Source organism: Mesitornis unicolor, unplaced genomic scaffold (assembly GCF_000695765.1).
Source record: "Mesitornis unicolor isolate BGI_N332 unplaced genomic scaffold, ASM69576v1 scaffold45458, whole genome shotgun sequence".
NCBI lineage: Eukaryota > Metazoa > Chordata > Aves > Mesitornithiformes > Mesitornithidae > Mesitornis > Mesitornis unicolor.
In genome coordinates this window covers 1-15310 of record NW_010200658.1, presented here as the reverse complement: position 1 = coordinate 15310, position 15310 = coordinate 1, and the positions used below count along the sequence as shown (strand labels likewise).

General features: G+C 41.2%; 1 protein-coding gene across 1 annotated transcript in view; it reads right to left on the bottom strand.

The window, feature by feature from the left end:
* Positions 1 to 11274, bottom strand: part of LOC104544842 (probable acyl-CoA dehydrogenase 6) — a gene marked incomplete at its 5' end in the record, with an annotated part of 12740 nt that extends 1466 nt beyond the window's left edge. Inside the window, 3 exons of the mRNA XM_010189820.1 lie at positions 4170 to 4320; positions 4468 to 4629; positions 11101 to 11274. Coding sequence (XP_010188122.1) covers positions 4170 to 4320; positions 4468 to 4629; positions 11101 to 11274 — 487 coding nt within the window. The remainder of the gene's footprint in view (positions 1 to 4169; positions 4321 to 4467; positions 4630 to 11100) is intronic.
* Between the last annotated feature and the right edge of the window lie 4036 nt (positions 11275 to 15310).

Genomic DNA, 15310 nt, shown 5'->3' with positions numbered 1-15310 from the left:
TGCAGCATGAATCCTCAACACATTTGGCTTGTTTATGTGAAGTTATAAACAGGCAGTAGTAAGATCTGGCTTTGGTGGTGTGTGACAGACATATGTAGCCATTATATATTTTTAAATAAAACCAAAATGCCTTTCACGTGTTTTGGTGTGTGTGTCTTTACAAAGCTGCTGGTGATATTTTTGTCTCTATGGGTAAGATATGGAGTATTTCCTCCAGAATCTACAGGCAGGCAAGTAATGCCAGTCTCTCCCCTGGGGAGACAGGACAGAAGGTTTCATCTGGTTTAATAGGATCAAGATGACAAAAGACTGGAATGATGTTAATCTAGCAGCCCTCTTCTGGGAAAGGGACTTGCTTTCAGTGTAAGAAAACAAAACCACGGGAGTAACTATCCTGCCAGGAACCCTGTGAGGAAGTTTGGGAAGATTACAGACTAAAAGTAAGCTTGTATGCCAGCTATTTATTGTCAGTTTATGGTTTGATAGTTTATGCTATATCAATAATACATTATTAACACAGCATATAAATATTTTAAAATAGATAAATACTAGCATTTTTTGTCTCAGGCAGACTACTCCTGGAATGCTTTTGTGGGGGCACAGCAGCACTTTGCTTTCCAATCCCTCCATCACCTTGTTGCTACCCCCATGACAGAGCAGCACGTCCTGCACTACCTGCAGGCCTGCTGAGGTGGGCACCAACCTGTGGTGGCTTCACCCTGACCAAGGGCAGCTGAGCAGGGGTGGGCATCACCTTGGCCTGCTCTGGAGGGCAGCTCCGCTTTAAAGTAATCGCTGTACAGTTACCTACTTTGATTTGCTATATTACAGCTGGATGCCATGTTCTTCATCTCCTAAATTCCCTCTCCAGGTACTCATAAAAATCAACCAAAGTGACAGACAGGCATCTGTCTCAAAATCTCTGCAGAAAAACATTGAAAATATAGATTTGTTTTCACAAATCACTCAGGAATCATTACTGAGTCTTGTCCCAACAGTTACCAACTTCAAATCAAATTGGTTTTGTCAGCAGAAACTGATGAGTTTCGTTTCATTTGGCACAACCCTAAATTGTGATAATGACAAACACAGATTAAACAAATCAATTGTCAGGACTCATTCTAGTTTAGACATGCTTTGTAAAGAATAAAAGATTAAAAAATGAAATAAAGACTGAAACAATAAACTATTTCAACTGACTTTTTAAACGTGTGAAGAATATAAAAAATTATTTAGAAGGAAATGCATTACTTACTAAAAAATTTCACTTCAAACTATATAGAAGTTTGATTTTTAACTCCCCTTAATTACAAGTAAAACTTCATATTGCAATACCTAGGTGACAGCTGATGTTTTCTCCTGCAGCTATGTGCATTTGCAATGCTATTTACACTATTTCACAAGATAAGTCAATCTGTATTTTTCACTATTGCTTTCTTGAGTCTTTCCCAATGCAGCAAGTAAAGGAGTCACAGCATTCTCCCCATCACAGCCTCCAAAAAAATTAAACAGTAAAACCTGTAAGAACTGGCAGCAGTCACACACAGTGTTTAGGACTTAGAAACAATCTTAACTTCTTAAAAAAACCCAAACCAAAATCCAAACTTGTTTAAGAAGGCCAGACAAGTTCTTTATATAACAATTCAAGTGTACATAATTACTATTAAAATATGTAGATCACTACCTCAAATTTTTTAAAAAACCATGTTATGAAGTCTGAAAAATTACAATATACTTCTACAAAAAAGTTTTCCTCCCTCTGATCTCTCACAACCTGAGGTTTTCATACAGACTGCAGGTTTGTTCAGTAATTGATTTTTCCTAAGTCATGATGTCTTTGAGGCATTTCATACAGGAGAGAGAAAAATAAACACACACAACTCCAGCCTGGTGCTCTCCTTCCCCAGAATCCTGCCAGTAGGGTAAAGTCTAGAAAGTCCACGCTTATTGGTTTTTATATTGGCTTGTATTGTTCTATTAAGCCCTTTGGTGTCTAGGCTCAGAACTTTTTTTCAAACCTGTTCTCTTCTCAGAATCCCTACAACTGAAAATGAGACATTTACGTATATAAAATCAGCCCCATATAGGGATCTACATGGTGAAACAGCTATCTTGATGCCTTCTGGAGAATACTGCACTTTAGAAAAGCCACATTTTCCTACAAAGTTTAAAGACTAATGATTAAAATGGTACATGTGAATAAAGTCATCCAGCAGACAGGTTTTTTTGCCGGGTCTGTTTATTATCTCCCCACCAACACCAATAACTAAATTCACATACTAACCACGCATTGCGCTGTGTGCTTTTTGAGAAGTAACAGCCCGATGTGTGTCAAGGCCAACATTTCCTTGGAAATTTGGTGAGGATTATGCTACAAAAATCTTTGTGCATTATGACTGGATGTCCCGCTGTGCAGCTACGCTGCTTGCTACTTCACAAATACCACAGTGACGTGAGTGGTTACTCAGACCACTGTACAAAAAGGAACAGCTTTAGGAAAGTTGCTGCTTTGCTTATCGTTACAGATTAGAAAGATTCTGACTTGAACCTGTAATTGTTTATTTAGGTAATACTCTACATGTCCCTTCCTGGAGCTTATGGTTACCCAATGATGGAATTTCACTGATTCACAGAAAATTTTACAGTATAGATATCACACCACCTTTAGCCTCATTTATAACAGTGTTTGTTTTAGAGGCAGAAAGCTACGTTTCTTCAGCCAGCTGACACAGTATATACCAATAGAAAATACTCTGGATTTCTTCTCAAGGAAAAATGTGACTGTGCTGATGTACTTAGAAACCACTCTGGAATTCACACAGTAAAGTGTTTCCACAGTTTAGCAACAATATACTGGGGTAGGAAATCTAAAGACAAATCAAAGCTATATAAAAGCACATACACATTAATCTGTATACACATTATGACACTGACAGTAAGCACTTCAAGCAAGGATTAATTTTATTCAGAGCGCCTACTGCAGTAGCTTTCAACACCTGCATCACCAGGGACCATCAGCTGCTAATAAAGAGGCTGTGGAAAAAGTCACTTAGAAATCCCATCATATTGACAGCTGGCTTAAAACCACTGCTGTACAGCAGTCTGTACCTACACCAGAAAATTTCAGGAATACACAAGTCAAAAAAGGCTGAGGATCTCTCTGACCTATCACAATGACATTCTGGTTCATAAAACGCTATTAAAAATACAAAAAGTAACTCAACCTATTAGAAAGAAACAAGCTTCTTACAGATTTCTTTTTTTAAGTGTTCTGCTCTCGCATTACACAGATACATTTACCAAAACTTTCAACTGAACCACTAGCTAGTTTTGCTAACCTTTGATTAGGTGCCCTATATATAAGGCTTGAACTGAAATCTGTCACTGCAAGGTGATGCGAGTTCCATTTTGGTCCTTCTACAGAATATAAGACATTGCAGCCAGAATTTTCCTGTTTAGGGAGAGTTTTGCTCTAAGTAGATATAGGGTAAAATCTGAAGCGACTTAATTTGCAGAAAGGTCTCTGTACCCTTTTAATGATTCAACAACTTGCTGGAAGCAGCTACATCTTCCATAGGTCTCACACGGCATCTGCTATGACAAGTCAGGTGGAGACTGCTACCTGAAAAGACTACTGCAGGAGCCCACTGCTGAACTCCAGTTTCTCACATATATTTGGGGGAAAAGATAAAGCTGATTTTCACTGGTTTTGGAAGAAAGCTTCTGTTTTCTTTTAGTTCTGTTCCTGTAATCAAGAATGCAAGTAAACAAAGAGCAAAGAAGGGGAAAAGTCACTTCTTGGCAGGCTTCCCCTTTTTTAACTTGTCCTATTGGCCAGCAGGCAGTGGAGGACCATCAGGAAAAACATGGAGTTTACTTCTTTCGCCTAACATTCAAGCTAACATGTGGGTAGTTCAAACTACACAACTGCAATGAAAGGTGAAGATTAGGCAAAGGAATAGTCAGCCTGTGTCCTGACACTCAAACACGTCACCCCAAAGTCAATGGGACTGTGGATCGTGCATCAGTGATGTGCCATTCAGTGGAACACCACCATTCACACTGGCTGGGAGCTGGTGCCCTTTTCAAGTGGGTAATCTTTTAGCAGGATATTTAAGAGGCCAAATTTCAGTAAAGCCATTTCTTATTTTCACCACTCGCTTGCTTACCTGTAAAACCTGCTCACCAGAACCTCGCTGGTGAATCCCATTCCTCCCCAAAACTGGAGACAGCTATCGGTCACTTCACGGGCCAGACGACCTGCCTTTAGCTTAGCCATGGAAGCAAATTTTGTCACGTCGTTGCCTTCCACATAGAGAGCTAAAATAAATAAAAAAAGCAGTCATACGCACAGAATCACTGACCAGAGGCTGCCTCTGTGGCAATCACCTCCCCACGCTCCTTCAGCCTGACAACACTCTTGGCATGAAGAGCAGCACATCTGGGAAGGCAGATGTGGGAGCTCACCAACGGTGCGGTACAGCAGCGCGCGGAGGAGCTCCACTTCGGTTGCCAGCTCGGCCAGGCGGAAGTGCACAGCTTGGTTGTGCAGGACGGACTGGCCAAACACTTTTCGCTGGTGAGTGTAGTCAATGGTTTCTTGTATTACAGTTTCCAGTGGTGTCAGGACTTATAGAAGCAAAGCACAGAACAAGACATAATTTTAGCCAGATCTGTTGTTTTTCCTCTTGAAAAGATCTTTTTTTCACATTGTACAAACCATACATGAGGTTTTCTAAAGTGAATTATTCCATACAATCAGTTTGGGGTGCAGAGTTTAAATTCTGAAAAAAGTCTGGTATTTCCTTGTACCTTGAAGACCTCTTTACCCCTATTTCACCTGAGCTCCAAACTGCCAAAACCCAAAGGAGAGTGAAGGGGGGTGGCGAGGAGGGAAGGAAAGCCATAGAGAGCCATATATAATGATGAGTATGTGAACTTTATCTTTTACTGCCTCATTTGGGGCCCTAGCAAAAGCTTGTGGAAACTCCTGCTTTCCATGCTACCCGAGTCCTGAAGGTCTGTTACCATCCTGAAAGAAAATCTGAAGGCAGACAGTGTGCTCACTGAGGAATACTGTAGAAATGTAATTCAATGAAGCTTTGAGGGATAAGGCAGAAACCTATTTAGTCAAGGAACACAAACAGACTGCTCACCGTGTCTGCATTCTGTGATCAGATCCCAGTGTAGAAAGTAAAGGAAAAACATTCAGATTCACAGCCACTTCTAATAAATGCTAAAAATGCTTCTGATGGAAACAGAATCAAAATAGGATACTGCCGTAAGAGAGAGGTAGGAGACACTGCTTTGAAGCAAGAGAACTAGTTTGCTGCTATTTTTTGAGGAAACTTAGACTCTGTTTTAAACAAGAAGAAGAGGGAAAAGTTTGTTTTCCAAGACAAACCAGCCTTGAAGTGAAGGGCTAGGCTATCAGTCTCTTGCAGCTTAGCAAGAGTAACAGCAGGTGCTGAATTTGTGGAGAATTTTGTTTGGCAAATGTGGATCCGTGTCACTATAGCACTCAGTAGGAAGAGGGAAAGAGTTCACAACTTCATCTGTGTGAGCAGGATCATGTTTTCTCTTTTCAAAATATGCATATCCACATCTATTCACTTGTAGAATCTAAACCACAAAAATTCAAATCTGCAATAGAAAATACAACCAAACCTTGAACTGCTACAAAATCCCTTTTCCCACCTGCCATGGCTCCTCCAGTTACTCACATGACAGCGCTGGTGAGACCACATCTGGAATATTGCATTCAGTTCTGGGTCCCTCAGTTCAGGAAGGACAGGGAACTGCTGGAGAGAGTCCAGCGTAGGGCTACAAAGATGATTACGGGAGTGGAGCATCTCCCTTATGCGGAAAGGCTGAGGGAGCTGGGTCTCTTTAGTTTGCAGAAGAGGAGACTGAGGGGTGACCTCATTCATGTTTATAAATAAATAAAGGGTGAGTGTCACGAGGATGGAGCCAGGCTCTTCTCGGTGACAAACAATGATAAAACAAGGGGTAACGGACACAAGCTGGAACACAGGAGGTTCCACTTAAATTTGAGAAGAAACTTCTTCTCAGTGAGGGTGACAGAGCACTGGAACAGGCTGCCCAGAGAGGTTGTGGAGTCTCCTTCTCTGGAGACATTCAAAACCCGCCTGGACGCCTTCCTGTGTAACCTCATCTAGGTGTTCCTGCTCCGTCAGGGGGATTGGACTAGATGATCTTTTGAGGTCCCTTCCAATCCCTAACGTTCTGTGATTCTGTGATTCCTGACAGGATCCTGGTGTGCTTCCATATTCCTTTCTGCATCACTTTGAAGATCACCTCTATTTAAATTTTATCCTTATACTGATTTCATATGCAGACTTTGCATCTCACCAATTGCCCCCTGCCTCGATCATTCACCAGCTCTTCCAGAGAGCACTTTTTTCCACATGTTGTCCCCACATTCCAACAGGTGAACAGCTTTTCGCATTCCTAATGCTGGTTTTCCGGACTGGAAAATAAATTGCTCTTTTCAGGGCAATTTCTCTTGTACAGAAGGAACATCTCTGTTCTTCCAAATGACCACATAACACAACACTGTAACATATAAACTACTAACAGCTTTTTCACTTGTATGTCTATGGTCTCCAGCTTAAGACATGCTATAGGAAGAGCAAGAAGCATTCAGGCACCTCTTATCCCTTGCCCCCATACTGATACCTGGAAAGCATAGAAGTGAGTCTGAGATGCCGGAAACTGAACAGTATCTGCCAGTGCTAGGAGAACAGAAGGTAGGGACAAGGACAAGGGATTATTCTTGTGTTGGTCTGTCAGAGCAAGGTGCTCCAGCACAGCTCATGTGGTTCCCAGCATCCAGCACCAGGAAAAAAAAGCAACAGGAAACACCAAAGAAGAGGCAGGAGCAGAACTAAGTGGGAAGGAACAGAACTGCGCTTGTTTAGGTCCTGCTTGCAAAAGGGCTGAGGATCATGAAGAGGTTTTAGCCTCCCTTTGCTGAGGCTGTCACCACACATCAGGGCTAGGAGCAGCAAGCTTGAGAATTGTTCTCAGTTTCCACCTCTATTTCAATGCCTCCTTCCTGCCCCACGATTCCTCTGATCTGTCCTCTTGTTTCCTCAGCTGCCATCATCACCCTTCTGCTTACTCCTGGAACTACCATTTGCACACAGAAATAAGCAGAGAAAATACTTTAAGGACAGTCCTGGGCTGCATAGAAAGAAACATGGCCAGCAGGCCAAGGGAGGGGATTGCCCCCCACTACTCTGCTCTTGTGAGACCCCACCTGAAGCACTGCATCCAGCTCAGGGCTCCCCAGTAAAAGAAAGGCATGGATCTGTTAGAAAGGGTCTAAAGGAAGGCCACAAAAATGGTCAGAGGGCTGGAATACTTCTCGTGTGACGAAAGGCTGAGAGTTGGAGTTGTACAACCTGAAGAGAAGACGACTTCAGGGAGACCTTTCAATATATAAAGGGGGCTTATAAGAAAGATGGAGAGAGGCTTTCTACCAGGGCCTGTAGTGACAGGACAACGGGCAACAATTTTAAACTGAAGAAGGGTAGATTTAGACTGAACATAAGGAAAAAAATTCCTTATTATGAGGGCGTTGAGACCCTGGAACAGGTTGCTCAGAGAAGCTGTGGATGTCCCATAATTGGAAGTGTTCAAGGTCATGTTTGATGGGGCTTCAAGCAACCTGATCTGGTGAAAGATGTCCCTGCCGAAGGCACAGGGATTGGATGTGATGACCTTTAAAGGTTCCTTCCAACCCGAACTATTTTATGATGCTATGACTACACGTATGTAGAGCTATAAGCACAGCTCTAACATGGCAAAGCTTTGCTGTGCAGCAAACAACAATGAAACGCAGCATGTTGTGAAAACCACGACTGCCAACAGCCTTGTACAACATAACAGCACACAATACTTTGCTGGTCATATAAATACAGAGAAATGCCACTCTTAACAGTGAAACTCACTTTCTCTCCAAACTTTTTTTTTTCGTGTGTGTGTATATTTGTTTCCTCTTTTGTCGTATAATGTTCTCTACATCCTCAGACAAACCTGGCCTCATGGGCTTCAACTGACAGCACATCCAGGAAATGTCACTCTAGGTCAGCCTAAGGAATGCACAGTCTACCGCACAGCAGAGAATTGTGAGAGCTCTTGAAGTTGCCAGATGCAGAATAATCTTTTCCTCGTACCTCCATCCAACTTATATTTTTCCACTTGGAACTTCTGCTCACTGTAAACACATTTTGTTTTCCTACATCTCCCCTCAAAACGAACAAAAAAATAACGTATTTTTCTAACGCTGTGGCTGATCACTCTCTAGTGAGATGTACAGTGAGCTCCAAGCTGAGCAATCTGTCTCTTAAGGATGTGCGTTGCCCATGCAAAAGGATCTGTCATCCTGCTTACTGGCCATGACTCAATGCTGCTCATAAAACTGAGACTACAGGAGCAGGCAGAAGTCATTAGAAAAGTGCTGTTCTGCTCTCTCACACACTGAACTCCTCCTTTGCCTCCAAGTTAAGCAATTCACAAAAAAACCTGTCTGCTTCTTGCCATAGCAACATTCTTTTCCTGTGATCAGTGTAACAGGTCTGCAAATGGATGGTGTTTACTGAGTGTCACATCACGGGATTGGTACGTGGCAGCTCTTCCCTTTCAATGAAGCAAAAAACACGATGACTTTTGCCAATGCTTTTGGTAACATGGCACTTGGAAGAAAAGACCACACCTGTGACCAAATTTTGCAATTCCAGAAAATTAGTTTTCTATTTATATTTTAAATCTGCTTCACTGAAAATTCATTTTAAAAGGAAAAGAAGAAAAGAAGGTGAAGAAGGAATGAAATTCCCCACACATTCTGAAATATGGCCACAAAAAAGATAATTAATAAACAAAGAGAAGGCTGGAGCACATGATACTTGATACCAAAAATATATAAAACCAAAAAACAAATCAAAACTACCTAAACACAACAAAACAAAACCCCCGAAAAGAAAAGAAAAGAAAAGAAAAGAAAAGAAAAGAAAAGAAAAGAAAAGAAAAGAAAAGAAAAGAAAAGAAAAGAAAAGAAAAGAATGGCCGTCAACTCCCTCTTAGAAGTTTTAAGCAGCACTGAAAGCGAGGATGCCAGGACTGGCCCCTAAAGTGTTTGAAAGCAGACTGATGATTTTCAATGTCACATGAATAGTCATGAACTAAGAAGGAACAGAAACATCCTTCTGAGGGACAGAAGTGAGGACCAGGATTACACGTGCAGACCCAATCACAGAACTACTGAAGGCACATACATAGTTTTGCACATCTCTGCCTTCAGCAAAACACCTGTGGTGGAATGTATCTAACACCATTTGCAGGACTAAGCTAACAACTAGATGTTGTGGTGTAACAAACTGCATCCATCAACCACCTAGCTCCCTTCTGAACATCAGTTACTCCTTTTTACTGTTTACTGCAACTGGTTATCTCTGAAATCTGCAACTTGGCCCAAACCGTGGGTCTTTTCCCTGCTCCCACTGCTTTATTTTATATCAGACAGTGGATAAAAGCAAAACCAGGGACCCAGCAAGGTATAACACACTGACCAGCAAGCTGCAGGAGGCAGCTCCCTCGCCCTTGGCAAGCTCCAAGACCCTTCCTCCTTGATGGGCCCTGATGAGGGAGAAGATGCCCCTCCCAGACAGCTCATCCAGTGCAAGGGTTTGCCTACTCATGCCATATTTTTCTGGGCAAAAAGAAGAATTGAACCTGGTGTCCTGCTTCCTGGCAGAGCTTGGTGACTGCCCAGTGGTTGTGCAAGGCTGGACAGCACCAAGCTGCTGGTGGTTTTACCAGGAGTGACCAAACCTGCCAGGCTTCGTGTTTTGATGCTGTCAGTGTGCGTCACTTTTGCCTGGGGCATGACTAATGCCGCAGAGTACTCTGCTGCCTGGGTAGAATCACTGCAGCCCAGAGGTTCTGATAGCTTTAACTTAGATTTCAAACTGAGTATAAAAATGCACAATGCATGTCCTTGCAGTCTGTGTATACCTCGATTAAAGCAGTACCATCAGTAGGACCAAGTCTCCGCTTTGCTTAAGTCTGCAGTAGCATCCCTTGCAAGTCTAACCTTGTCTTTTTTGCTAAAACTACTCTCACATTTGCTATTTATCTCTGGCTGAAGTAAGAATTTTGGCCCAAATTAAAGATTTTTTTAAGGCATTTGAACTCAAAATTGTTTGGTCTGGGATCAACCCACAACAGGGAGTGATTTTTTTATTTGGTGACTGAATCAGAAAATCACTTGTTAGAGTTCCCAATTCCCCAGTCACATACAGACAGTAAAAGACAAGGTATGCACAGGAGCATTAATATGGTGAGGTTATTTATACAAACCTGAAATTTAAAGAGGACCAATCTTCTTACAGTGAACCGCATTATATTTAAGTTGAAGAAGTAAACACTGTTGGGTGGGGAGGCAGGTTGGGAGACTGAAAATGGACAATCCAGACTTGGATTTGGTTACCTTGAATATCCAAAATCTGTACAACTCAAATATGTGGATTCAAGTACGGCCTGAGTTGAGAGTAACAGGAATCCTGTGACAGTACAACTTCAGGGAAAGGAATTTGGTGCTGTACCATTTAATTCCAAAGTGTACAGAGGTATTACAGATCTGCAAAACAAAGCTCTTTCTTACATCCTGTAAGAGCCATTTCTCTATACAGCCAACAAGTTAATATTCTAAAATCCAGGACAAACATCATAGCTTACTCTATTACAAGGAAATAAACTGTCCTTTTATTTCATGCCAGTATTTTGATAGCCTTTGTACTATATTTGTAGCAGACATAACATGATGCCATGCTTTCTTACCAGCAGAAAATCACCGAGATAAAGAAACAAGGCAAAACCAGCCTCTGTGATGCCTCACGTAATATTTTCTATTTCATGTTTTCTACAGAAAGGGAAGGTTGTCTGTATCCAGGCTACAACAGATTTCAAAAACAGATTGTAAGAGGTCATTGCAATTTACAATAAGTGGAAAGTGCTGTTAGTCACACGCAGGGTGACCCCTCCTGCCTGGCCCCAGAAGCACAAGCGGTGACTTACCAGCGGCTACTCCCCACAGCCGCTCTTCTTGGAATTGCAACATCTGGTAAGTAAAACCCTTTCCTTCCTCACCGATGAGGTTTTTGCTGGGGACCCTTACATCTTCGAAAAAGATCTGAGCTGTGTCTGATGACCTCATGCCCAGTTTGTCTATCTTCTTAGCAATGTGAATGCCTGAAGAAAAAGAGGTATTAAAAAGGCCACAAAGAAAAGAAGCACTATGTACAAGTACAGCATTTTAAGAAAGTAAAATTTGCAGATGTGAAAGTATGTGCCAAGACTACAGTGAAACCTACCTTTAGGAAAAACGTAACAGCATTCTTGAATTTAAGAGTCCACATCCTGTTTTTAAGAGTTTTTCCATTTTATTTAACAAGCAAATCAAAATCTGCAATTTTAAAGGTCCCACTTTTCATTAAGTCCCAAATTAATAATTTTTTACAAGCAGTCATAATCTTACTTCATGCACATCTTTAAATAATGCAATATTTAAGTTTGATATGTAGTGCACAATACTAAAATGCTACAAGTTCTTGCTATCATTCAGACACAAGCATAGCTTAGCACTGTGTCATGAGAGTTTAACAGAGAGCCACTGACTTTTGGGGCAATTCCCTTGAAGTCTTCAGTTTTTACCTCCGTGTTGCTCTGGGGCTAGTGTGACTATTTGGAATGGAAGTAAAGAATCTTTCAGAGGTAAACTAAGACCAACAACCAGATATGAGGATTTGTGTAAAACATGGTGATTACATCTGCCAAGTCAATATATGTAGAAGAACAGTCCTCCGAATCAGCATAAGTCTTCTGCAGAAAACATTTTACTACCCAAGTACACGGTACACTAACCAGTTTCATGATAAAGCAGTATTCTGTTAATGTTTTCCTCTTTAATCCTCTAACGTGACTTTGTATGAGTTGGTCACCACACAGATTGCTGTGGTCCCTCTGTGTACTTGTTTGTACGTTGCTATCCTTCATGGCTTTCAGCAAACATCTCTTTCTGCAATAATACAGACATCTCAACTTCTACTGACAGGAGACCTTCAACCATGTGAACATTACTTTGGTTTTGCAGGCAGAAGAAGTTGGCAGTAATTTCCTTCAGGTTCACTCTCTCTGGCTGCATTGAATAAGGTTACGGAAAGTTTCATCTCTCAGCAGAGATGAAATACTGACACTATTTCCAAATGTCAAGACTGCTCTCAGAATAAGGTCCACATAGACTTCCACACCTTCCACTCAACATTTTTTTCCATCAGCCAATCTATAAACAGATTATGCGTTAGCAATACTTGCTCTGATATGTGTTCAACACAGGAAGAAAATCAGGACAGCTGTATAAAAATCTTTGACTCTTGGACTGAAAATTATCCAGCAATTTGCACCCAGTCATGCCAGAAAAGCTTTTGTGGTTTGTTTCTGTATTAAAATCAGAGCTAAACAAACACACACTGAAACATTTACAGGTGCAAATGATTACTGGAACATCTATTCCTGTTGGAATATTACTGCTTGGTTTCTTTGAGAGTCTCAGAGATCATGCCTTTGGTCTACTTCCAGCTGGTTTTCCGCAATCATTGCTCGTCACCCATACAAAAATGCACTTACTGCTCTTGTTAGTCGGTGGTTTAATAAGGACTCTGCTGGGAAAAATGCAACTGCTGCCAGTTCTTCATAGTGCTATGTCAATCCTGTTGTGTACTTCCCCAGATCCACATACAACTATTGAAGAAAGCTCTTACAGGTTTGGTTAGAGGAGTTAAATCTATTAATGATTTCTACCCATAACTCTTCCAGACTGGGTTGTGTGTTCAAGTTTCCTGAATCCAGCAGCACCTCCTCTTTGTTGTACCTTACCACCTGCTCTTAGATTAATTTGTGTTTCTCATTCAGAAGGAAGCCAAATTGCATCAGCCTCATGTAGTGCTCTGTTGCTAGGACATGCTTTATATTTTCTCTTTTAAAGACAATGATACATAAACATCTCTTTGGCTACAATACAAGCATCAAAATCTTCCTTCACTTAGTTGAATTCTCTTCATTGTTTTCATAAGGAGTACTATGTACTAAAAATTACCAGCAGCAGTAGAAATCATCTGCCCAGGTAACTCCTGGAGCTCATCTGTGTTAAATAAATCAGAAGTCATCCAATAACACACAAATCTCAATCTAGCAAGGCCAAGTGCCTGACTTACTAAAATTACTCTAAACAGAGCCATTTGTACTACTTGCACCAGTATCACTGAGATAGATTGCTGTATCTCTTCCTGGTCAGTTCTTTCTAGGATTCTTTTATTTTTCATTTTCTTCCACTCCTCCAGCCTTCTGGCAATCTCTTTTATTTCCTATATTCTATCTTCAGAGAAAGGCAGGTGCTCTCTCCTGACACCATTTAGTGCCATTACAAATGGAAAGAGGAACATTTTAAATTGCAACCCGAGAAACATGCTCTTTTTCCTTTCCTGGATGCTCTTCTTTTTATTATCTCCTCCTTGCAATCTACTCGAGTGCTATCTGAGGACTTGGAGGACAAACCAGCACACAATTAGTTACCAGATTATGGCTGCAAGCCATTTATCTATATATCTTACACACAGACATTTTACAACTTGTTAGTTTCTCTTCTGTCATATGAGAAATTCAGCTTTTTTGTTTAAGACCTCATTAGTATGAGGAGTATTCGCCTCATTAGGATATCTACTGTGAATCCACATCACTGTTATCCAAATTGCCTTTATGAGAAATATATTCAAGCAATGTCTGTCAAATCTAGACAATGATTTGCATCACCCCAGAACGGACACTGTACACATCTAAAATTAGAAGCAGCAGATTCAACTTCGTATCACAAATAAACTACCAGTTGTCAAAGTGAGTAATTCACTTTCAGACTTGTAACTATTTTTTTAATTGCCACCCTATACAAGTATGAAACAATTAAAATGTTTGTGAAAAATGCTGGACTAGTCTCCCACGTCCTTTCAGCTGCGAGCAAGGAATGAGTTACCGCTGCACCATAGATCCTTTCCTTCCCCTGCCATTCAGGCTGGTGGCTGCAGCAGTTAGAGATAACACACTTGTTCTTGAGCTTTGACACACATACATCTACAGATGACTGATAATGCATCATTCAGTGGTGTCCTCCAAACACTTCCCATACAGCCTTGGTCTGCTGCCCTCCAAAGAGCACAATCTCTGGCAGACAGGCATCCTTAGGATGTATCCAGACAGCTGGAGCTTCCTCCTCACATCTGTGTCAAATGGCAGCCTTTTCCATACTTTTCCTCTTTGTCTTCCTGAAAAATCTCACTTCCGCTATGACCCACCCACTGAGCACAATCTACTGCCTTAGTACTTCATTTCAAAAGGTCACCAATCTTGGTACAGTGACCCTTTTGGAGGTCAATATCTGCATCACACAGAAGAATGAAAGCACATACATTTTGAGGAGTGCAATTTTTGTTTTTAGGAAGACGTCTGCACCTCTGCAGATCAGCTTCAGGTGACTCAGGCAAAATCTATTTACTGCAAGTAAAGAAGGTCTATGTGTAGGCTGTGTGACCTAACAACATCCTCCCCTAAAGCTACAGTGACTCACGTGTCTTTTCAGAATAAGCAAAGTAGCTGAAAAACTTCAAGTCAGTTTCTGTGTATTTGATCTGCTTCTAACAGTGGGTTGGCTAGTTTGTTGTTTCTGGAAAACTGATTTCAGAGAAGTAGTATTGCATTCGTACTCTGTCCTTTTCATGAAAAATCACAAGGAGGACTTCATGCAGGTGGGTGATAAGTGAGTTCATCTGGAAATTTAGGGAGATTGTGGGTCTGAGTTATATCTTTGCCCATCTCTTACCAATAAGGACAAAGTCAACAACTGCTGAAGCAGATCAGGTCCATCTTCTGTGAGCTCCCATTTAAAGTTTATCTTGCGTGAGCAGATGTTGTAGAAACTCAACCTGCTCAGAACTTGCTTAATTCCCAGGGCCACTCACTCCCTTGCTTGTCTTACTCCACAGGAAAATAAGGAAATACACTTACAAGACATTCCCTTATCACCCTCTTTTGCAGCATTGGAGACCTGGGTTTGTTCTCAGTCTGACCCATTAAGTGAACATATGGACCAAGACTACCATGGTGGTGTCCCTACATATGAAATGCTGATAATAACATATATTTTGTATGTAAAATACTCTGAGAAAAAAAAGTCATAGGT